At 45.0% G+C, this 24,676-nt stretch overlaps 1 protein-coding gene across 2 annotated transcripts in view; it reads left to right on the forward strand.

Moving 5' to 3' along the window:
- Nucleotides 1-24,676, forward strand: part of LOC146188737 (WW domain-binding protein 2-like) — a 41,465-nt gene that overhangs the window by 2,008 nt on the left and 14,781 nt on the right. For both annotated transcript variants that reach the window (XM_084603907.1, XM_084603906.1), the window contains exons 2-6: nt 4,164-4,266; nt 8,761-8,899; nt 10,458-10,550; nt 16,748-16,897; nt 23,817-23,996. In XM_084603907.1, the coding sequence (XP_084460033.1) occupies nt 4,164-4,266; nt 8,761-8,899; nt 10,458-10,550; nt 16,748-16,897; nt 23,817-23,996 (665 nt within the window). The remainder of the gene's footprint in view (nt 1-4,163; nt 4,267-8,760; nt 8,900-10,457; nt 10,551-16,747; nt 16,898-23,816; nt 23,997-24,676) is intronic.

Consider the following 24,676-nt stretch of genomic DNA (forward strand, 5'->3'; position numbering starts at 1 on the left):
GATGTTTGATTTTAGAAGTTGCAAATGAAAAAATCTGCATGCAGTCGGAACCAATTTTGCCTTATGTAGCAATATTTCCAACGCCAAATGGCAATCATATTGTGATTTATGAACAGGCATTTGCAGCTTGTCGCAAATAAAATGAAGTTCGGCATGAATTGTGCAGAAGGCCAGCCATGTGCTACAAATTCCATTAGGATATGAAAGCAAAAAAGAATTCTCAGGCGTTGGTGCTTATCACTGAAATGGCAGATATTCACCCCGTGGTCTCTGACGTGTCCCACAATGCAGCTCGTGGCATGCTGTAGCAGACACTTCCCTGTCAAGAGTTTTCTATGATAGTACATGGTTTGTCACAATTAGTGGGAACACTGCCCCGCCTGGCTGCTCATGTGAGAAGCATCACTACACTGCAGCCAGGAGCAAATTTATGCAAAATGGCGAATGACACAAAGCACCACTTCAAGGTAATACGTCAAGTATGATTGAGCTTGTGTATTTAAAAATGATGGCATTAAAATTACAACTTGGTATGCTTAAATATTTAGTGCATATTCTCTCACCTACTTTGCATATCTTCAGACCATCGACTAAGTGCCTATTAGAATTACTTTGCCGCAGAATATAAATGTTAAGATTTTGTGAAGGTTGACTGCCACAGCACATGATCAGGGTTCTGAAGGTTTTCAAGAAAACTGGTATAATCTGTTGTTTGTTTAGGTAAAGGAGGTGGCATTGGACTTGCAAAATGATTGCCGTGGGGTTTAAAAATATATCGAAGGAATATTACAAGGAAGTCACGCTCCCTGCCCTAGCCAGGCTGATCAGGTTGGGCACAAGTATTAGGAAAAGTGTATCATAACACAGTCACATTTTTTTTGTCTTACAGAAAGCATGTGACCTGGAAAAGAGGGAATGTATAGAAGCAGTGGTTTGTCTTAATACATTTGAATTATGGTAATGCCTGAAATTCAGGAGGTGCAGGGTTCGATCTCCAGTGTCCCCAGGTACCCAGCAGTGCCACCAGGTACATAGAAGATTTTCCTGAGCCTGGTTCTCATGCAAAATCTCTGAGAGGGACTGAAATCAGGCTTGTGACCCTTTTCACGTGTTTGGGTCCATGACCCGGTTCTCAGGTTTACCTCAAATGAGCTGAGCACTAGTCCAAGGAGATAGTTACCCGGAAGCGCTGTGGATTGAATCCTGTACCTCTTGCATGCGAGAACGGTGCTTAAACAATAGTTGTAAAGGTTGTAAAGTCATGTTAGGGTCCTTTCCGCTTGCAGCCCGTCTACTACATGATAGCAGTCCACATTAAAGAACTCCTGGTGGTCAAAATTATGAGAAGCCTTCTACTATATCCCTGTAGCCTAAGCCGCTCTCAGACCTTAAACCCTGTAGACCACTTTTTTTTTTCCCATTTACATACGTATGATGAAGTGGCATTTTAAAATAATGCCACTGTGCCATCACCTACATTGATGCTTACAAAAGGAATTGGGCATAGGATGCTTCCAGCATCACTTTGTACTGTTGTGACTTGGTCTGCAGATTTTCACTAAAAAATATAGCACCAGAAAGAAAAAAGAAAATTTGGATGTGAAAATCTAGGTCTTTTGGGTATGTTGATTTTAGAGAGGTTGCATACATCATTCTTTCTGCATACTGCTGTTGCAACTTTAGTCTCATCTGCCCATCTAACTTTCTGCCCCCCTGCTATGCTTGCCTTTCGTTGGAATCCAATCTCTCACTCTTAGAGACCATCACATTTGTAGGTTTAAAATTGTACTGGTTGTTTAGGAATGCTATTGATTTTCATGCTAGCCATTGCAAGTGGTGTCATCTTTTCGGTAAATATTGGTGCCGCTCACCCTCACAGCAGTTATCCTCTCTTCACACTACACGACCTGCCCATGGCCATTTCTCCTTTTTTGATTTCTATTAGAATGCCATTAACCTACGCTTGTTCCCTTACCTAAGATATATAGTATAATAGAACAGGGGTGGAAGTGCTTCTCCATTCTGCTCCAGACTGCTTTCCCTGCTTCATCCTGCTCCAAAGCTGCTCCAAACTGGCTGCCTCGATGTTCTGCCATCAAATTTAGCAGAGCATGGGAATGTCAGCATTGGGGGCAAAGATGTAACAGACGTAAGATGGACAAAGATGGGATTAATGGAAATAAAATTTTTGCAAGGGAGGGAAGCATGGAGCATAATAAATATTTGTTCGTAAGTAAATTTAGTATGAACTACAGGTGATTGAAGGGAACTAATTGTGAAAAAAAAAAAATGCACTGTGTGCGTGACATACCACCTCCTCTCGGCCATTTTAATCGCCAGGAGAGAGAAGCAAGAGCAGCAAGTGAAGCAGCCGTTAGGAAACTTCTCCGACTGCAAAAACTGTATGAGTTATTCTAATGGTTCTGCTGTGAGAACAAGCAGGCACTCGTCAAGCCTCTTTGTCACAAGCTTGTCAGGCCTACGGCAGACAAAATCATACTTGAAGCATTATGTGTTGGTACTCCAAAGGTGTCAATCACTAGGAAGCTTCCCAAGAGTGTTGGAAAGCCATACAGGGCCTATTGCCAAGATGTTAAAAACGAGCCCCAGCATTGCTTAACCCCTAAACCGTTTTGGACGAGCTGCGCTCGTCCTTGCAAAGCCGTCCCCAAACCGTTTTGGACGACTATAGCTCGTCCTCGCTGAATAGGTTCTTCCCTTCAGCGTTTCGAACGAGCAGCGCTCGTTTGTGGCTTAGATGGCATTTTGCTCGACAGATGGCAGCACTGACCTGTTAACTTCGTTTTTTTCTACCACATAAACGTCAGCGTTTCGAACGAGCAGCGCTCGTTTGTGGCTTAGATGGCATTTTGCTCGACAGATGGCAGCACTGACCTGTTAACTTCGTTTTTTTCTACCACATAAACGTCTTTTACGTATGGCAACATAACCGGAATCAGCAATAAAAAAATAAGCAGTTTTGTTAAGAAATTCGTTGATATAACAAAACGGTGAAGGGGTTAAGCAAACAATGATGAACTATTGGCAGGAGGCAGCGAAGTAAAAATGGTGAAGGATGAAAAGGCTACCCTTCAGTGCCATCTATATTTCCTGAAGGCACTACTGACCACTGCTCAGGAATTTATCAGCACAGGCATAGGATCAAAAAGGATATGCACAAGATAGCGCCTAAACTCCAAATTAGTGGCGCTGCTTGAGCGCATCGAAGTGGTAAACTCTACATTTGAATCTGTCAAGTCAGAATAGGCAGATGCTTTGGGTCGCACTAGGTGTTCAGTAATGAAGCGCATCAGTAAGTGTTCGTTCTGCTGCTAGTCTGTTTCAATTTGTTGACCGTTTGTCTTTTCAGAGATGAGTGCGAAGTTGGAGAGGCACTGAACTTGCATAAAAAGGAATTAGATTGGAGATTTTGTATTTTTGTCAGAGCTAAAACTACAATCATCAGAGGCATGTGACCTTAGAAACCTGCTCCAAAACATAATTCAAATGCTCCAAAGTGGCTTTATTACTGCTCCCAAAGCTGCTCCAAAATGTTTGATCCTGCTTCCACCCCTGATAGAAGCACAGGGGAACAACAATCCATTAAGCAAGTAGCAAACTGAATAGTTTTGTTTAGGTTTGGTTTATTGAGTTTAATGTCCTGAAGCGACTCTGGCTATGAGAGACACCATAGTAACGGGCTGCGGAAATTTAGACTACCTGTGGTTCTTTAATATGCACTGACATTGCACAGCACACGGGCGCCTTGCTTCTTCCTCCATCGTAATGTGGCCACCGTGGCCAGGCTGCGATCCCGCGACCTTGGGCACAGCATTCAAGTGCCCTAACCACTGCACAACCACGGCAGGGCACTAAGTGAATGGACGTGACCGAGGATCCCCATGGGTACCTGCAAACGGGGGCTGTTATTGTTGTCACTTCATACCCTTAAGGATTGTCCCTCTAATGTTCAGTCCCACTCACGTCCTCAGTCTTTATGGGCATAAGTTGACGGCCTGGCTCGGCAACTGTCACTCTGTCATTAGCTGCTGCCTTTATGTCACGTCACTATTGTTTGACATCATTTTAGGCCTCATTTTTACCGTGCAACACCAAGTAGACCAGCCAGTCACCTCTCTTTGTCCAACTCTGTTTTGTGCCAGCATCCTGCTGTACTGCGATGGAGTGGAGCTGACGTTTGAGGGTCCGGATGCCCAGCAGTTCTGTGGCACCAAGAAGGGACGCATCTATCTCACCACGCACAGGGTGAGTCTGTCAGAGGAACTCTTTTACTATCTGTGGTCGTTAAAAAGGAGCTCCTGCTATAAAAAATTACGAGGCACTTTGGCGACAAGTGTTAAAAGGCGAATGCCTGAATGCGGCATTTGTTGCAAATGTGGCGGTGAATAATGCGTCGAGTAAAAAGGGTGACTACTGTTTCACATTCCTCCCTTCTTTTATGGCATGGTACACGTGTACCCGGAGAATTGTGACAGATACTGCGCCTTTTCTATCCTGTAAATCAATTTTTAACTCCTTCGCTGATGCCTGCTGTACAAACGCCTCCTAGACATCTGGGTCTGCTTCTGTTTGCTGTGGGGTGTGGCGTTCAAGGAAGCGACTAATGACGGATGCTTGGATTGGATGTCCGGTGTGATCAGCTTCGTATGTGCATGAATCGTTTTGTGACGTCATAACCTGCCATGGCGGTACGTCGCACGCCTCTTGTCGAACACATTAAAGTTCACCGGCATTCTATAATTCGTCTACAGAAAAGGAAAGGCGCAGTATCTGTCACTCGCGGAATCTCTCTATCATTTTCACTGTAAACAAGGAGAATTATGAAGAGCATTCCACGATCCGGGGTGTGGCGCAGTGGTAAATCGCAGGGCTGGGGGTCCAAGCGATGGAGGTTCGATTCCCCAGTAGGAGACAGGGTTTATTAATTTATTCTTTAAGAGAGCCGCCGCAAAAGCGTGACACTTTTGCTGACAACGATGCACCATTAAAGGCTTTCGTCTTAATACGCCAGCATAAAGGCGCAGTGAGGACAATAAAGTTGGCCCTTATGGATAGAATGTGTTATTCTGTTGACATAGCGACTACTTTCATTGTAACCAGATCCTTCATGATCTAGGTAAGAAAAAAAAAAAAGTGCAGATGTCTTGGTCACCAGTCATTTCTGCAGGCAAACAGACACGTCAAGACTGCAACTTATGTACGGAGCACTAAAGCTTGGTTTACCATTATTTGGTTCCAAAGAGCTATGATTGAGTTCTTTCTGGTCCTAATGTCATGAGTTTGTATTGTATGAGGCATGAAAATGTTTGTAATGCAATGCTATCGGATATGAATGTGTCTTCTTGTTAGGCAAGAACTGGCATGCCTAGGGGGGGGTGGCTCAATGATTAATGTGTTCGTCTGTTGATCCCTTAGATCTGGGTCTAATCCCACTTTAGCAGTGACATTTTGATGGAGGGAACACACGAGGCACCCGTGTACTGCGTAATGTCAGTGCATAATAAAGAACTCCAGAGGGTCAAAAGTAATCTGGAGCTCTTCACTAGGGCATCCCTCATAGCCTGATTTACTTTGAGGCTTTAAAGCCCATTTACCACACCATCACTATAGCTCAGAAAGAGTCATAAAAGCGGCTTTTTTGTAGGCAAGGGTTGAATGGAGGTGTCCTCAGTGGCCCCTAAAAGGGCGTGGACAACACAAGAGGAGCACATTGCATCATCCTGCCTGTGCCTGACTTGCATAACTATCCTAAAATTTTGTTGGGTGGTGCTTCATAATTCGAATCCCATAAACCTGCTTTTCTTTCTTCCGGTTCTGATGTCATGGAGCACATTTATAGGTTTAAAAGTGTACTAGTTGCTCAATGATGCTGTTGATTTCTATGCTAGCCATTGCAACTGGTGTCATCTTTTCAGTATAAATTGGTTCCCACGCAACAGAATTTGCTTCAAGTCACGTCGTAAAGGGATACTTAAGACATTGAAAACGTATTCTGTGAGGCTGTTTTTATATTTGCGTATGCATGCCTAGCAACGCAAGGCACATTTGCCACTGGGGAAATTTTATTTAAAACTTTTCTCCCTTCTCAGTTCAGGCTTGTCATGTCTACATGAAAATGATTCTGGTGTCACCATTTTCAAGGGATTGGTATTTAAAAAAAAAAAAAAATAAAAATCTTGACGCACTGCGTTTGCTTGTGAGATCAGGTACTGATGGCAACACCTCTTTAATTTTTTGGCCTTTTCTAGCCTTTGAAAGCTCAGAATTGGGATGAGAGAAGGCATTAATAATTTGAGCACAGGTGACAGAGGCAAACTTCACTTTGTCTTCTGTGGTCCTTTAAATATTTGATTTACAGCAGACAAACCTACCATTTAGTACTGTCCTTCTGAACACAACACACATTTTTTGTCGAAGCCATGCACAAGTCACCAAGTAGGCAGGTTGTGTTGCCTGGAAGCAGCCTGAACAGTGTGTGCTTCAAAGTTGTATACAAAGGAGTATCCCAAGGCGTAAGGTAAGAAACATAATGGAGTAATCTGGGGTTTAATGCATTACAACAGCTGACGTAAACAACTATGTTTCGCACGCTGCCTGGCCTGTCGCTGAGCAAAATGTTTCTCAAATCTGTCTGACAAAGCATTTAAAGCCTTGAACACTACTGATGCTCATGCCTGAAAAAGAAACGTTGGGCGAGTATTAGTCGGGTAAAGATGATGGAGGTTGATGACTAGCCAGTGGGCAAATGTCTCGCATTGATGAGAAATGCCAGTCTTTCAGGAAAATATCACTGGCGACATATTCCTTTCTGAGTGAACCACGCAAAGGTGGAGATGAAGCTTCTCTTTGATGTGCCCTGTACATTGCACTGTGTAATTGGAAGCACTGGAAATTTTGTCAGCCTGTCTCGTTCCACCTCTTCATCTCACCAGCTTTGGAAGGAATATGGCTGCCACTCCCCGACGTTCCCTGTGCTACAGTTACCTGTGTATCTGCCTATGTGAGCTACAGCTACTTATGTATAACGCCCAATGCATCTGCCTATGTGACAGTGCTGTGATTATATAAATGTTAACTTCAACCTTTAAATAGTTTGCCTAGCCAACTGAGTGATATTTTTCACGTGGAAGAAAGGGCAAAGATAGATTTTCAAGACTTGTCTAAGAAGCACTCTGTGCCGTGCTTGTGCAGGGGCTTCGGAAGGGTGCTGGCCTCAACAAATCCCTTGTACAAAGTTGGTTCTCAGGCAATACTGAGGTGTGGCAGTCGTGTTATCTTCCATGGCTTGGCAGATAAGGAATAGAATAGTGGGACTGAAAGCTTTACTGGTACTTCTTAGAGATCCCAGAAGCCTGCATGCCGGCACGGTTATTTAGGGTGTTGAGAGTGGGAGCTTGGTTGGTAAGACTTGAGTTTGTTTCTCAAATATTGCATAGAGAGAACCTTTGTATGGATGGAAAGTTGGTCAATTTTTGCCTGAAAGGAAGCTGGAAAATAATTGTTCAGTGCCTTTAGCGTTGAGCCTGTGAAACAGAGACTTTGTGGTAGTAATTGCCCAAGATTTCCATGGGCTGCGGGGGTGGATACACTGGGACAGATGAGTTAGGCTTGAAGCAGTTTACCGCTTGTGCTGGCTGCAACCCTCCCAACCTAGTCGTTGTACAAACTTTGACGTAGTTTAGATGATTATTTTGTTTATAATCAGTTATAAAATCTAAATTTATTCTATCATGTTTAGCTTTACCTTCCTTACCATTCTGTTAGTAATCGATGTACATTTGTTTATCTTTATCTACTCTTCACTCTTGAAGTGATTAGTGATGTCAACATATCCCCTCCCCCCCCCCCCCCCCCCCTCGTCAATACTTTGGTGTCTTTTGATGGTACATAAGGTCTATAGATAGTTGCACTATGGCTTCATAGGGGCTTTTCTGCACAGCGTGCATCTATGTGCATAGTGAGGTTTGTGAAGCTCAATCTTCCATCAGAAAAAAAAAATACTGGCACCAATTGGTGACTTCTCTCTTGAGGTGCATTTCCAGGCTGTAGCCGTTGTAACTAATTTGTTCATTCTTCATTTAGTAGCAAATCCTTGGATGACAGTAGGCTGTTGCCATCTTATGCAGCTTAGTTATTGCAAAAACCAAGAAACTTTTTAACTGTTCATTAAAAGAGAGCAAGATATCAGGAACACATGGTCTTCGATGGGCTTCTCATTGGTTCTGTTTTTCTTTGCCCTTCAGATGGAGGAGCTCTGTGCTTGCTTTTGGGCTTTGGCCAGAAGCAAGCAAAGGGTATTTAGGTCACGCCTCGGGAAGCAGACCTAAACAGAACATACAAAAGAATATGTAGGCTAAATATGCAGATGTAAAGTTTTAACAGTAACAGACATTGCTTTAAAGAGTCACTGAGCTAATAATTGAAGTCTGCATTCACCTATAGATCACTGCATTCCAGTGGTAAACTGGCCACTTTCACTGGAAATTGAGCCTTCTTTCATCTCAACACTGCATGTCTGAATCAGATGGCAGATGGAAAAAGTATTTCATTTTCTAAATCCAGTTTTCCTCAGCTGCTGAGAACAAGGGTGAGATGATGTTGGCCTCACACTCTTTTTAACAATAACAGGATGTAACTGAGATGTGCTCAAGGAGGGCACTGTGCTCGTTTTTTGCACCGTGCTTGTCCAGGTGATGCCATATCATTGTGATCGATGTGGTTTTCTGCTCTGCACTGCAGATGGTGTTCACCAACAAGAACAGCCGGGACTTTCTGCAGTCCTTCAGCTTCCCCTTCTTCACCATCAGCAGCCTGGGCCTGGAGCAGCCCATCTTCGGTGCCAACTACATCAAGGGCACTGTCAAGGCCGAGCAGAACGGTGCGTCCGCCTCTTTCTCCTCCACCTTCCGTCAGGCTGGGCAGCTTCTTCTGCGTGCCACTCTCTCATGCAGAAACACACCAGAACGTTCACTAGGCGTCTTGGTACAAATTCACCTCCTCAGTTCAGCCGGCACAGCAAAGCGCACATTTGCCGGCATTGGCATCTCTCTTTGTCCTTGATGCTCTCCGCACTGATTGCAAGGATCACACAAGTGGTCATTTGATGAAGGATGCCTTAGTGGTAGTCCCGTGTTATTACTCTCATGCTTTACCTCTTGTGAGGCAGTCACAATGACACTGCCTCAAACTATGAAGCTTCAGTGTGAATGTGACAATTTAAGCACTATTATTGCAAGGTTGATCACATTCGTTAATTGACAGCTGCTTCTGCTAATGGCCTTTTCTGCAATCATAAGGACACTCGCACACACATCAGTTATCAGTAAAACACGCACACAATCGGTATCCATAGTCGTCAACGGATGCCCGGATCATTGCTGGGCTGCATGGCTTCACGGCCATCTGTAAATGCTTTGTGCCATTTGGACAGTCGCAGTCAGTACATTGCATTATTGCCTTGCTGTTGACAAATGCTATGGTACACGACTTGCCAGCTTATTGTAGAAACTCCACTGCATATCACAGTTTCAAAGTTTGCTGCAGTTTCCACGACGCATCCTAAGAAAGCAAGGGTACATGCTCAAGGTTGTCCACTCACTTCTCCTGTTAAAAGCACATTGTGAAGCTGAAGGGTTTCCCACCATCCGCCGAGACCGATTTCCCAATTGTGCTCATATGCGTGCAACGCTAAGACTAGTCTTTTTACTTTCAGGACAGACCTTAAATGCATAATTTAGGATCTCAGTCTTGTCCTTTTTAACCTTTTTAGAAGGCTTATGTGGTTTGTGACATTGACGAAGGAAGGGGGAAATAGAAAACTTTGTCGTCAGGTATGTTGAATTCTGCGGCACTGTTCCGCATATATTAGGGGTATAACTGCATAATGCATAGCCAAAGACAGTTCGGGGTAAAAGTTTTCACCCTTTAGGCTTTCATTGCACAAATAAGAGGGAACTTTTAGATTTAGCGTTACTACCGCATAATTGCACTTATGCGAGTTTTGGGGTGTCTAAAATTATCAAAACAGTTCACACTCGCCCAACCCACGCTCAAGGCAAGGACCAGGGTCAGTCAGTAAATGTTTTCTATTTCTCTCTGGCTGCGGATGCTTTGATGTCGCTTTCAGAAATGTGTTACTACTCGACTACTCGGAGGTTTTTAATTTTTCTGTTTTTTTTTTTCTGTCGGCACTTGCTTAGTCTGTTAGGCGCATGATGGACAGGATAGAGGTGGCAGTTTGCTTCTCGCAACTGGATTTTTTTTTTTTTTATGCTGGGAACACTGTTGCCATTGCATGAATTCAGAGGGTGCTGTGCCCTCTGACATTGATCTAGGTCGTAAGCTTTCATGCCACAGCTACCGCAACAGTCTGAATTACGTTGTTTGATATCTTTGACATTGCCTGATACCATAGCATTGACTCCTCCCCCGTGCAGGCAACTGGACCGGCCAGTGCACCTTCAAGCTGAAGTTTATGAAGGGCGGCGCCATTGAGTTTGGCCAAGCTATGATGGAGGCCGGCAAGAGTGGTGAGTGCCTACTACTTCCCCTTCCTCTTTTGATAGTGGTGTGCCATGGGTATTGGTTGGAGTGTTTGCTTACTTCTTAGGTGACCCCCTTTAAGGGGAGATGTACGTGAAAGAATGGCGATATCGAAAAGTTGCATTTTTGTTATTGCTAGTGTTATTATCTTGAACCCTTCCTCTTTAACGTCCACGAACCCTAGCCTCAAGTGCAGACTAAATGTGATCAGAATCTGCAATGTGATGATGCGAGGTGACTTGCCAATGGGCAGAACTGAGGTACTGTTATGACTGTCACGAATTTTAAACACAGCATCTACCACTTTTGGGACATTGCACGCAGGTAGAAAGAGCTTTTCGCATTTTGTGAGTCCTCGGCCAGTTTTCAAAAAGAAACTAGAAACAAGTTTTTTTTTGTCCCCAAGAGCTGCACCCCCACTTTCAAAAATGCTGCCGTCATTGGCTCAAAGCTGCTGTACCATATATTGTCGGGTTGCCGCGCTGTGGTTCAATCAGGAACGCGCAGGCTTTGAGCAAGTTTTGGAGAATCTAGGTGCCCTATTTCTCGGGAATTGATTTTACAGAGTAATGCGCGTAACAGTCTGAGTCACAAGGATGTCTACTAAGGAAACTGCTGAGACCAAGTCGCATCGCTGCCACATGTCGAAGGAAGCTAGCACTAAGGACACCTTTTGAAGGCAACGCAAGAGACCTGCGTACACTGCAGGAGAATTCTAAGGAAATGTGGTATACTTTGAAGCTCCTTAAGCTGCATTTTCCAAAGTTTGTTTAAAAAAAAACGTCATGTTCATTCATTAAGTGTTTCCTGTAATTTTAACTCCCTTTTCTTTCTTGTTATTTTCAAGCAACCTTACTGTTTGTGTAGGACATTACTTCACCTGTCAAAGTTGCATCACTATGAAATTTTTCACGGGCGTTCTTCCGTATTTGCAAAAAAACAGCTGGGCTATTTTTGATTGCAATTTGTTGTTGTGAATCAGATCTAAATTTGCAAAGCCATCGCAATTCCACAAATAGAATGCAACTTGAACAGTACTATTGTTTTTTAAAACCTTCAAATATTTATAGATAGAAAACTTTATTCTCATTGTGTAGAGTACACCACAGTGAAGGAAATTGCATATCGCTGGCTGCTTTGTGATGTTATCAAGTAGGTTTATAAAAACACCCTTATATTTCAAATGTATCACTTGAAGAAAATTAACCAAAATATATAGGCAGGCTCCTAAAAATTTACCAAATGTGAAATATTCAACCACCTGCTCTAATTTTAACAAAATGTTTCATTTTGGATCATGTCTCCTTAACAACAAATTTGTGCCGATAGCTGTGACAAAAAATAAATACACTGTAGCAAGGCTGGTGTCTGACACTTATTTGCTAGTGTTATGCTCCTTTGCCAAAGAGTAGTATGGATCAGAAGGCATCTGTAACTTGGCAGCAAAGTACGGTGCCACTAAATGGCTCAAGGTTGCACATGTAGGCTCTTCTCCAAAAGGAATTCCCAAGAGCACTGTGGAATCCACCCATTCTTATTATCAACTAAATGCACTGTCATTATCATTCCCATTGTCATCATTGTCATTATCACTAACTGCAGCGTCATTGTCATTGCTACTAACGTCTTCACGGTTGACAAGGAGAATTATTATGTGCGTTTCGCGATCCCGGGCCTCAGTTGGTTAATGCGCTCAGCTGGGGGGTCCGAGTAATGGAAGTTCAATTCCCGATGGGGACAGGATTTTTATTTTTCTGATGACGTCGTCATGACGTGATTTGATTGACAGCTATAGTGTGACCCAATGGACGGATGCCAACAGCATGAGCCATTAAAGGCTGTCACCTTAAAACAGGGGCCTGGAAAGTGGGCTGGACTGAGCTAGGTGGGCATGCTGCTTTTGTATATTTTATGGCGGCAGCTACTGCCACATGGCGGACAATGACTTGTGTCCGCACAGCATGGCCGGTTTTCGTCCACACCTGTCGGCTCAGGACGCCATGCTGTAGTTAACAAACGACATTTACAATCCCCTCACACCAGGACACACCAAAACAGTCTTCGCACCAAAGCCGCAACTAGTGATCGTTAGTGCACTCGCTCAATGTAGGCGAACACACGCACTCATACATTAAGGCCTTCTTATCAGATCGAACAGTTGAAATCCATTTTGGTCTGCTATCCTCGGAGAAATTCACCCTCCAAAGTGTAGGCAGCCCACAGGAAAGCCGACAATGCTATGCGTACACAATCATTGTCTGCCATATGGCGGGCAAGTCTTTTTTGAATAACACGCTCGAAGAGCTTTCTAAGGCATAATGTGAGGGAAATGCAGCGAAGGTTCTGTAGCGTGAATAGTTTGTTTGTCTAGGGAATGAAGATGATTTTGGCATGCTGCCATGATTGGGGCAGGGTGCCTTCGTTCCAGCATTTGTTGAAGTAATCCGTAATCTGCACGATAGAATTATTGCTCAAGTTGCGGAGAAGGGAATTTGTAATTTGATCTGTGCCTGGAGTAGAATTTGTTCGTTGGGCAAGAAGTGCCGCTCGGACTTCTGCCTCTGTGATTTTTTCGTCCTATGTTGGATTCAGGCATTAGTTGTAAGATAGGAGAGTGGTAGAAGTGCTCGGAGACATGTATGTGATTTTGGGGGTGTCGATTAGGGTATTTGTCATATATTTTTTTTATGAATGAGGCTAGTGACATGGTGTTGCATGTCAGATTTTTTGGATCTATGAGGTGGCAAAGGAGTTGCCAGGCACTTTTAGAGGATAGTTTGCTAGACATGCTGCCACAGATCTTGTTTCAGTTGGAGCAGCGGAGGTCCTCCTAGTGTAGTTGGGTTTGTGCTTTAAGTGTTGAGAGACGCTTCTCTAGCATTCTGTTGTCTGTTGAGTTTATGGCTTTTCCATCGCTCTAATAGGCTATGGTGAGCTTCCCAGAGGTGGGCGAGGCAGCTGTGGAGAGTTGGAACCTCCTCTCTTGTCTCAATGTATCGGATGTGGGTCTGGAGATTCTGTGTGAGTGAGTTCATCCCGACCTCTATGTCGGCTATGGTCTCCGACTCGCGTGATTGCCGGGTAGCCCTGGAATGGTCCCAGGTGATGAGTTTGTGCATAGTGTAGGCTTTGCGCTTTTGTTGAAATGGAATGGAGGCGAGGATGATGTGGTGCTCGCTGCCTAGTGTATGTTGGGTTCTGTCCCATGCCACCTTTGTTACGTAGCCGCTGAAGACAAGGTCAGTGCTGGTGTGGATGCATATGCTACTGCCGATTCTCATGGGTGTGTTGAATTAAGGTAGTGTTTAAAGACCTGTTGCTTTGCACATTCGTCATCGAAAAATTGTGCAGCAGCAATGAGTTCAATTACATCAGAAAGGCATCAGATACTGATAAAATGATGCAAAGTAAAGCACCGAGGCTGTGTTTTCACTTACTGCAGCAATACTAAGCTTTTTCTTTGCCTGAAGAGCATTTCTGGTGTTAAAGTGAGACATTGGCAGGATTGTGGAAATTTAGGGACTCTTCCAAACTTGATGCGGCAAAATATCTCATATGCTATATCACGCTTTCTTTGAGACTAAATGTCAGATTCGTAGCGTCTTCGGTGAAGTCTCTCACTGCATCGCAGCTGTTTCAGTGTGGTGCGTCATGCCTGTTGCCTTTGCTGTATGTAACTTGAGATTCCGTTGGTTGATCTATGCACTTTTACAACTTTTTCTTTTTGCACTTTGCTTCTTGAAGGTTGAGGTACATCTGCATGGTACGTCAACCCATTAATAATGCGACTTAATGTCGTAAAATATGCCTTTGTCATGTGATATTTTTGAGTAAATATGATGTGGTACTTAGCTGCAAAGGATCTGTCTGCACTTTTGTCATATTGTGTGCCTCTGGCGTGCACACACGTTAGCCTGTAACATATGTTCAATGACAGAAAGGAAAAAAATGGAAAAGAGTACTGCCCGAAGAGCTATGACTTATTCCATAGCTTTTTGCGTGATGTCCTTTACTGCCTTTTTCTAACTTCATTTCTTTTTTCGTGCCCAAATGCCTGTTTTTCTGTTGTTGGCTTGTATATTTTGCACATTTTCTTTGTTAAACACCAAAGTTCGACACATGTTGATATGTCTTGGTTTACGCACTGACGTGCAGTTTTCTTCCAAATAACAGTGGATATATAAGCGCGCCTATGGAAGTTGCGTTTCTGTCCTTTACCTTATGCAGTTGAACCTCAATATAACGAACCTCAATAGAACAAAGTTCGCGATGCAACAAACTTTTTTTGTTTCAGTTTCTTGCTTCCATTGAAATGCATGTGTTTTTTCCCTCGATTTAACGAAGTGGTTTCGCACCGGAGTTTCGATGCAACGAAGTTTTCGCGAGCAAAGAAAAACTATTTTGGAAAAACTCCGCCACTTTGTAAAGAAAATTCAAATTTTATTTTGTAAAAATGTGTTTGTAGAGGAGAATGTTTCCCCACTGCGGCGCCCCGGGCGCACAGACGTGTAAACAGTGCCCCCTCTGACGTTTCCGTCTTAAGCAACCTTGTCAATCCAATCCAATCCAAGCCTAGAGCGTCTCGTTGTTGTTGGCACGGGAAGGCACGCTGCGGTGCTCTTTTGTGCAACAATGAGTGGTGCGCCCCGAAAGAGGAAAGTGCTTTGTCTTGATTTTAAAGTTAAAATGATCAAGGAAGTAGCCACCGGCGAGAAGAAAAAGAAAGTGGTGGACAGGTACGATATATCGCTGAGTACCCTTTCAGCCATTTTAAAGGCGAAGGACAGCATAATGTGCGCTGTCAGCGACAGCGGCCTGAGTGTGAAAAGGAAAAGGCTGAAAGCGGCTACGTATGGCGACGTGGAGAAAGCTACATTCACGTGGTTCATGGAAATGCGCGCTAAGAACATGCCTCTGAGTGGCGCCATACTTCAGCAGAAAGCCCTGGACTTTGCAAGTGTGCTTGGGTGCGACGAATTTAAGGCTAGCAGCGGGTGGCTACAACGTTTCAAAGAGCGTCACAATATCGTTGGCAAAGCAATCAGCAGTGAAAGTGCGGAGGCGAATGCCATTGGAGCTGCTGATTGGCTTCGTGACCGCGTTCCAGACATTCTCGCCCGCTATGACATCGCGGGCGAGATTTGCGATTTCGAGGCAACGAAGCTTGACTGACCTACTATTGCCGCTCTATTTGCTTGTCGTTACTTCTAAAATTGGTTGTAATATCGTCATGAACGCACGTGAGCGGAATAAATAGAATAGCGAATTTTGTTTGAATGCACAATTTCATTAGCGGCACTGAAAGACAAAAACCTCGATGCAACAAAGTGTGCGACATAAAGAAGTTTTTCCCCGAAACCTACTACTTCGTTATATCGAGGTTCAACTGTTACTTTCCTGTGTTCGTCTTTTAAGCGCAGGCTGCTCTTTAAGTATCATGCACCAGCTAGCTTGTCAGAAAGTTTTACTTTGGCTTCAAAATGAATAAGATCTGCATCAATCGCGACCACAGTGAGCGCTTTAACAGAGTTGTTTAATAATTACACATTTCTGGTTATGACTCTTTTATATGCAAAAAAAGAAAGGTAGTGCCTGAACTCATTTCTAGAATGAAAATTGCTGTTTTTTCATCTTCTTTAGACCGGCTTTTTGTGTGTTGTGCCATTTTGAGCTGTTTCTTCAAGGCCCATATCGTGAACCAAACCACCTGAAGCAGAACTTTGAAAGATCCAGCCAGTTGGACCTGCCTCTTTGAGATAGTTGTCGTGTTAGCCTCGTAACTAAACATCGCTGGGCACGTCCCTGGCGGTAGCACTTCTCAGTGGGGAAGACACGTGACGAGATGTACGTATGTCTAAGCGTTTGGAGGCCGTAATTTGAAAGCACACCCCCTCTGCAGTTTTGTTCTCTTCCTGGCCTTGCAACACTTGGCAGCTGCATTGGGAAGCGCAGCTTTCCTCTTTCGTGTTGTTTGGTGCGGACTGGGGTGGATAGCAGTTCTCAGTTTCCACTTGGCTGTGTTTTCCCTCCCCCAAGTCACGTCTATATTGTGCAAGATTTTCCTTGTAATGCAATAGCTTTGGCCTACTCATTTCTTGCAACCCTATTGCGGTGCATACTCTGCTGTGGCCGCATTATTTTTAGTTCTTGTTAATTTTTGTGCTTTGTGTGTCGTCTTGTGCAGCGTCCCAGCATGCAGCTGGCATGGCACCTCCCCCATACTTCCCTCCACCGGGCCCCTACTATTCACCACCACCACCTGCGTACATGCCGGCGGAGGGCACCAACTACGGCTTCAACGTCCCCTACAACGTGTTCCCAGATGCGCCTCCAGGTGAGTTACGCGGTGGACGCTTTAGTTATACATGAGAAGTACCCACAGTGCCCGTGATGCATTATGGCGAAGGGGAGCAAGTACATACAGTATGATGCAAAAACTAGTTACTGTTATATCTGAATTACTGCAGATTATGATAAGTTAGATATGACAGAGAACAAACGCCGTAGTGAGAGGATGGCATGACTCTGGCCTGCTCCATGTTGGGAGTGGCGTTTATTGAATAAAACGAAGGGATTCGTAGGCGGCGCTACTGATTACATAACAGGTACTAGGATCAGGGCAGCATGGCGTGCAAGGAGAAAAGAAGATGTAAGTTTGCAGTTGTGTATCAATAATAACAGGTTTTGTCACAGTGCAGTTAAACATACTATTGCATATAAAAAAAAAATTCTACTCGAAAATATAGCAACAGCAAACTACGCTGAGCCTGTACTAGTGCCCTTTCATCTGGAAGTCCACTAGCTAGGAAAATAACCGAAAGACATAGGCTGTAAACGTTAACAAAAAGAATTAACCAAACAATCGTGAAAATTTATGCATGAAGCCTGGAATCAGTTGTATATTGGATATACCCTCCAGCATTACTTTTATGTGTTTGCTATAATGAATGCTTTTATTTTATACAGGGTCTGATCGGTGAACAAAAAACAAGAAATGGAAAACTAAAATGCAGTGGAGACCACTTGGAACATAACCGCTTATAGTGCAGGACCAGTTATAACGTCAGCCACCGGTCTGCCTGCCATAAGACTCAGTGTAAAGTCATACTGCTTATTATGTATTTGTGCAAAGCAAGATACTGGTTACAGCGCAGTTTTGAAATCCGCTCGGTGAAATTACGGAGCAGCAATTACACTTCTCTGCGCTGCATTGGGCTTTCCTGCGTGGCGTAGCACATTTTGCTACATGTTTTTTAGTGCACAACACAAGCGTGCGTGCTGCTCATTTCCTCACCCTGAGTCTCCCCGCGTTGCTCTTTTCAATGTCGTAGGCTCGCTGCAAGTCTTGTTTTCCAACCAAAATGTCACAGAATGCCTCGAATTCTTTGTGGGAACTGAAGGAGCCAAGGATGTTTTAGCGTACTGTGTGCAATGCGACTGTGGATTTTAACGCAACCACCTTCACGAAATCGGGCATTAATTGATAAGTGCATACGCAGTTCCGTGGAGACAGGCGTGTTAGTTCTGTGGCCGTGCTGAGCGTGGTATGCTAACACTAATTTAAGTGTGCAGCAGACTTAGTAGGTTGCTTTTTGTTCACTGATAAAGAATTTTTTGAAAGGGGAGCTTGTGTTTAGCCTGCATTTTTGACGTGGAAAAATAATGTTTTGGTTGTAGTGCGGACTTTCGCAGCCCCCGCAGCCTACGTGATAAACGGTCTGTGCTTTATAGCAAACACTGTTCATCTTGTTTATTTCAATATTCACATGGTGTTTTCAAACAAAATTAAACTAGAATCGCATCGGCAGCCTTTTGAAAAATTAAGTACAAATACAGTCGAACCCCGCAATAACGAAACCGCCGGGGAAGGAAAACCTTTTCGTTGTCGCGAGAATTTCGCTGTCGCAAAAATGGACAAATAAGCACACCCATTACCTTCCAGAACCAAGATTTAATTAAAAAAGTCGCTTATTTTGCTCTGCTTGACATTGCTGTGCAGGAGCTTGACGATTCTGGCTTCGCAGCTTGATAAGCTATGCATAGCTTCGTCGTTGTCGTCGTGGTCGCCGAGAAAAGTCCGGATCACATCGAATGCATCAAGCACATCACGCGAGCTTACTTGCTTACCTTGTGCTTGGTTTTAGCTATCTTCGTCGTCACTCGCCTCATTTCCTTTGCGCACACTGTCGATAATAGCGTCGTCGCTGAATTCCTCGTGCACGATCAAGTCGGCGTCCGCACACAAAAAGTCCTCCAGTTCAACAGCCTCTGGCACCATTGTATCTACACTGCGAAGCGCGTTCCATGCTCCGGTTAGTGGCTGCGGATCGTCACCGCTTGCAGCTTCCGGTTCTGCCAAGGCGTGCTGACCAGCTGCGAAACCGGCGTGCCTGAAGCAGTTCTGGACAAGCGTGGCCGAAGTAGCAATCCACGCGCCGGCAAGCATCTCCAGCGCCATGAAGAGGTCAATTTCCGTCGGTCGCTTCATTTCGATGTTTAGCAATATCCGCTGTATGAGCCTTCTTCGGTACGCAGACTTCACACTTTTGATAACCCCCTGATCAAGAGGCTGGATAACGGATGTGCAGTTCGCGGGGGAAAAAATCAAGCGGATGCTCGTCAGGACAACGTCTTCAATGTGGTGCGCACTGCAGTTGTCCAAAAAAAGGCAGACAGATCTGCCCTGCTTTCGCATGTCCGTATCAAAGGCTTCCAGCCAGCTTGTGAATATTGCGCGCGTCATCCACGCTTTTTGGTTTGCAGTGTACTGGACCGGAAGCTTTCGGTTACGTTTAAAACACCGTGGAGTCTTGCTCCGGCCGATCACGAGGAGGGGACGCTTGTCAGATCCATCCATGTTTGAGCATAAAAGAATGGTGACCCGCTTTTTGCTCAGCTTGCCGCCATGGCATTTTTTTCCTTTCAGGTCTAGCGTTTTTGAAGGCAACATTTCATAGAAGAAGCCCGTTTCGTCCGCATTATAAATTTCGGAGGGCTCGTACTCGTCCATTATGCCTTCGTAACTTTTCTCCATCCAGGAAGATGCTGCTTCAGTGTCTACGCTCGCACACTCCCCCGACAACACTTTGGCGACGATGCAGTGCCGCGCTTTAAATCGACTTAGCCATCCTGCACTCGCCTTAAAGTTGTCGTGCCCCAGAATGCACGCGTAGTCAATCGCCTTTTGCTGCAGGAGGCTTCCGGACAAAGGCACCTTGTTCGCTCTCTTGTCCAGGAACCACCGAAATACGGCTTTGTCCACGTCTTCGTAGACCGGCGCTGCCAAAGTCTTGTTCTGAGCGCGCGCGCCGTTCTGGAGTGCCGCCATGATGCCATTCCTTGATTTCAGAATCGTAGAAAGCGAGCTGCACGGGATACCGAACTCCTCCGCAATATCAGTCTTCTTCCTGCCTTTTTCAGCTTCGGCGATAATTGCAGCCTTTTCCTGCAGCGTCAAAAACTTGCGCTTCTTTACAGGAGGCGGCATGTTTCAGACAGTAAAAAAAAAACAACAAAAAACACTACACAGGCAAGTCGCGAGCGGCACAAGGCGGATGGCGAGATCGGCGAGATAGCGTGGTCGCGTGGTCGGCGCACTAGCGAAAAGAAAAAAAAAGGAGGTTCCTTGCTCTTCCCCGGTTGGCCGGCGGTGTCGTCACGTGGCGTGAAACGTCACATACATGCGTAGTGGCCAACAGACAGGCTAGCAAAAAGCCGCTTTCAGCGGGCAAAAAAAAAAAAATGCTTTGCTATCATCATCATTACCGAACCAACCGAAAGTAAATAAAAATGGCTGCGCCAGTGCTTGTTGGCAGGTGAAATGAACGGGCTCGACTTGTCGGATGAGTATGCTGCTGCAGTTTCGCCCATTCTATGTTCCCGACTGGCTGATGTGCCGAAAAAATGTTGCAGATCACTACCTCAAACTTTCGTTAATGCGGGACTGCTTTTTAAAAACCCTTCGCTGTTGAGAGGGGACAAATGCATTGAACCCTATGGGAGTTCGCCGGGGGCGCCAGAATTTTTCGTTGTCGCGAGAATTTCGTTCTTGAGGGCTTTCGTTATAGAGGGGTTCAACTTATATAGGGTTTTATTTACCAGTTATTTTGTACAGGAAAGACCTACATGAAACGGGATGGAGCTGTCATATCGCTGCTGAATACATTAGACTCTCATTAATTTGGCCCTCAAGGGACCAGAAAGAGATGTCCGAATTAACTGAAAGCTTGAATTGTCAAATGGGCCTAAAGAAACTGCTCAAACAGTTAGCATCAGAGTAGTTTTATCCTGTGTGGATTGAAGATGAAACCAAAGTAAGAAAAACGTTTTTTTATTCAAGGTTTCCTGAAGTGCTTCACTTTGCACATACTGTCGGGAAGGTCCCTCTTCACAAAATTGCCCCATCGCATTTTAAGGATGCTTCACTAAACAGCCAATGTGGTCAAGCATTGCAGTGAAGCGTGCAGTGCGAGGGTGACTGCGGTGAATTCGAAATTTTTCGGCGTATTCGGTAATTTATCGAACATTCGTAAATTTCGAATACAAACTGAATAACAAACGTTCTATAGGTATTTGAAGTTTTATGCTCAGGCTACATACACGTGAGCTAGAGGTAGTTGGGTGCCAATTCAGAGGTGGGGTGGTGAGGTCGGTTCAAGGTGGTGGTTGATGGATTGGCACAGAAGGGTGGGATGTGAATGTGGCTGATGGGCAGTGCGTCTAAAGGGAGCTATTGGCACTATGGAGCACTGTGTCCTCGAATTTTGTCTTGGCATTGCTTCTTAGATCCACTACTGTGTGGGCTTCTAGTGGGTGGAGGCATTGTGGAGGGTCTGGGTGAGTAAGTGGGTGGGTGAGTGACTGTGAGTGAGATGGTGAGTGACAGGGAGTGGGTGGATAAGTGAGTGAGTGACAGTCAGTGAGTGAATAAGTGAATGAGTGAGTGAATGAGTGAGTGGGTGGGTGAGTGGGCAATTTTGTACTAATGCATATGTGAGATTACGGAATGAATAGCAGAGTGCGTGTACTACTCAAACAAGGATCCGCAAGAGGGGCTTGCAGACAGGGGCTTTTACTTTTTTCACTTCATATACCCTTAAAGGCAAAGCTTGACTGCCCCCAATTTTTTGTTGGGAATTATATCTCAGTTATGCTTGCATTGTCAAGCTCATCACCATCATAAAGAACTGATCTACTCCCACTACTCCCACTCTCTCTTATCCCTTAGAAAGCCCTATCCTGTGCCAGATGCAGCCCCTTTGTCCCTGCAAACATCATCATCTTATCTTAGCAAGTCTCAATTGTGGCTAGGCCTGTTGGTAATCCATATTAAAGTGGTGTCTTGGTAAGGCAGACCGGGACAAGATGACAGAGGAAAACTCACTACAGTGCACCACTTACACTGTTCTTATCCGTGTCATCACATACAGTCGAACCCGGATATATCGAACTCGAAGGGGATTGGGAAATAGTTCGATATATCGATAATTCGATATACAAAAATCGGCTTGTGACGGCACTTAGATGCCAAAAAACGATACCGCATGAACCCGCATAATGAACCCACCCTCCACTTTTTCACCCCAGAATTTGAAAAAAAATAAAAAACATGCGTTAAGACCAGCTCGCTCACATGCAAGCGATTGAGCGATCTCAGCGACGAGCGGCAGCGACAAAGTGAATAATTTCAAACTTGTTGGAACTGCGTCCCCCTTGCGGCGACAGCTCAATACAAGGTTTCTGTGTCGCTGGGGCAAAAATCGCAAGCGTTTTCGCTTGCATGTGGATGGCGCGCGTCACTCCGTTTTGGTCGCCGCATCCACAGCTCATTTCTTGGCAGCGTGCCAAGATGCTGCGACGTTATCGGGGGGGGGTTATCTTTTTATAGCTCCTCCGGTGGCGGGGAGCGACTTGGCAGAGTGCCCGTGATGGCTTGATTGCACAAACCTGGTTCGAATTATCACGCGGAGCTTGGGGCGGCGTCATGATCTCAGCAGCAGACCGCGTGCTTCCGTTGATTCATACATGCAAAGATAAACGGCTCCCACCAAAAAAAAAAAAAAAAAAAGCCTGCTGCTTCTTAACGTCCGCAGCGGCCATATCTTACGCTACGCCGCGCGGCCGCGCGTACGGCACAACGATAAGAAAGGATGACTCTCGCAAAAAAAGAAAAAGAAAAAACAGAGAGCTGCGCTTCTTAATGTCCGCAACACACGCTGGAGAAAGCGTCCGACATCTGTCTGAAAACGGGCTGAGCTGGCTTGGCGCATGCGTAGCGCGTGCTGAAGGAGAGAGAGATAGCTCGGCAAAAGAATGGGCACACCCATGCACATGGCTTGCAAACGTCATGTGTTGGCGCGCGGGAAATAATAACTGCAGATGCGCGTGCCTTTGGGGAATGGGCGCGGCACTATCCAGAACTGTCCCCTCTCATTCCTTCCGCGCGTGGCTTGAAAACGTCACGCGGCAAACGGCTAAGCGTGATGCGATCGTCTTTGGGGAAGGCACACTTTCCAGTGCGTGGTGCGGAGTTCGATATATCGAACGACCGGTGAAATTGAGTTCGATATATGACGCGGCTTTTCTAATTTTTTACATGGGATTTTCAAGGGGATATTCCGTGAGTTCGATATATCCGGGTTCGATATAACTGGGTTCGACTGTATACATATTGCTCTCACCTCAGAAATAACAAATCAGTGTGCGTCCTGTTTGCTGCGCTGAAAGCCCTTTTCATAATTTCCTTATCTAGCCACCTGACTGTGCCATGAGCATGTTTGCTGTGTCTTGAAGCCACTTAGGTAGGGGATTCTGTCTTCTTACCATTGAGAGAGAGTGGGAGGAGAATTCCCTAACAGCTGTCAAAGAGTGCTGAAGAGTTCCTCATGCCTTGGCTTCTTCATTTCTGTAGCCCTGCATCAGGGAGGGAATGGAGGTACTGCACACAGGCATGTGGCACATCAAGAAATGCCCCAAAACCAGTTAACAGGGACTGAAAGTACAGGGAAACGGTTTTGCCGTGAACAAGTATGATTAGGCCTAGAGTAAAGGAGGTAGAGGCGAGGCTAGAGCTTCGGTATGCAAGGATGTAGGTGCTTGAGAAGCCTTAATTTCTTCTTGATTTTGGCTAGAATTTAAATAGCACCTCTTTTTTGCGTCTGCACTCTACCTCTCTTTTGCAGTCTCTCAATCGACCTGCCACTGTTGATGTGCTTCAAACCTGATTTGGGGGCGCGCTCCTCTGTTTTCTGCAGCCAACACAGTCTTCATGAGTGACATGCCCCCACCCTACCCGGGGGTGAATGGACCACCCCAGTACTACCCCAACGGTGCAGTGCCACCGGCTGGGCCAGCCCCTGCACCGGGATTCAACATGCCCCAGGCTGGCTATGCTGGTCCCCCACCTGCTCAGCAGCCATCTGGGCCCTACCAGTGTGAGTGGGGAGAGCCATGCTCTCTTTTTCCTTGCGTGCCAAAGTCGAACTGTGTGTCCAGAAAGGGGAGTGGGTGATGTTGAGATTCAGGCAGAGATTCACTATGTACCAAAGCATCAAAGAACCTGTCTGGACTCTGAAAGCTTATAAAAGCTTGGTACTTGAATGTTGAAAATTTATCTGGGCCCCATAAACAAGTTCCATTTGTTCTAAGCTGAAAAGAAATTGCGATATTAAAGCAAGGTTTTCGTTTAACAGTGGAACTCCTCTGTAGTCAGGTTCCTTGGACTAGCAAAAATATTTAGTACACTGATCAGTGCCTTCGCTATAACAGTTGCTGGTGATGGTATGCTCCAAGGATGCAGGCTGGTATGTTGGCTACTTGCCAAGTATGTAATGTTTTAAAAAAAAAAAGCACTTTGCACCTGATTTTATCATCTTATTATGGGCTAATAATATATTTTCAGTCACATTTGATGTTTTCACGTTTTTGAATTTGTCGCAAGTCTCCTGAAGTCTCATTTGCATTTGGGTTCTGAAGTTTTTAATCATTCACCTCTGACTGTCGGCCTTGTGGTTATGCTGTTGTCTACTTATGACTGAGAAATGGACTATGCGCAAGTCGCAGGGTCATCATTCCACGGGTATCATTGCCTTAGACAGATGCGCTTTGCTATAAC

The sequence above is a fragment of the Amblyomma maculatum genome, chromosome 5, assembly GCF_055883805.1.
Source record: "Amblyomma maculatum isolate TAMU_Amacu chromosome 5, ASM5588380v1, whole genome shotgun sequence".
Lineage (NCBI taxonomy): Eukaryota > Metazoa > Arthropoda > Arachnida > Ixodida > Ixodidae > Amblyomma > Amblyomma maculatum.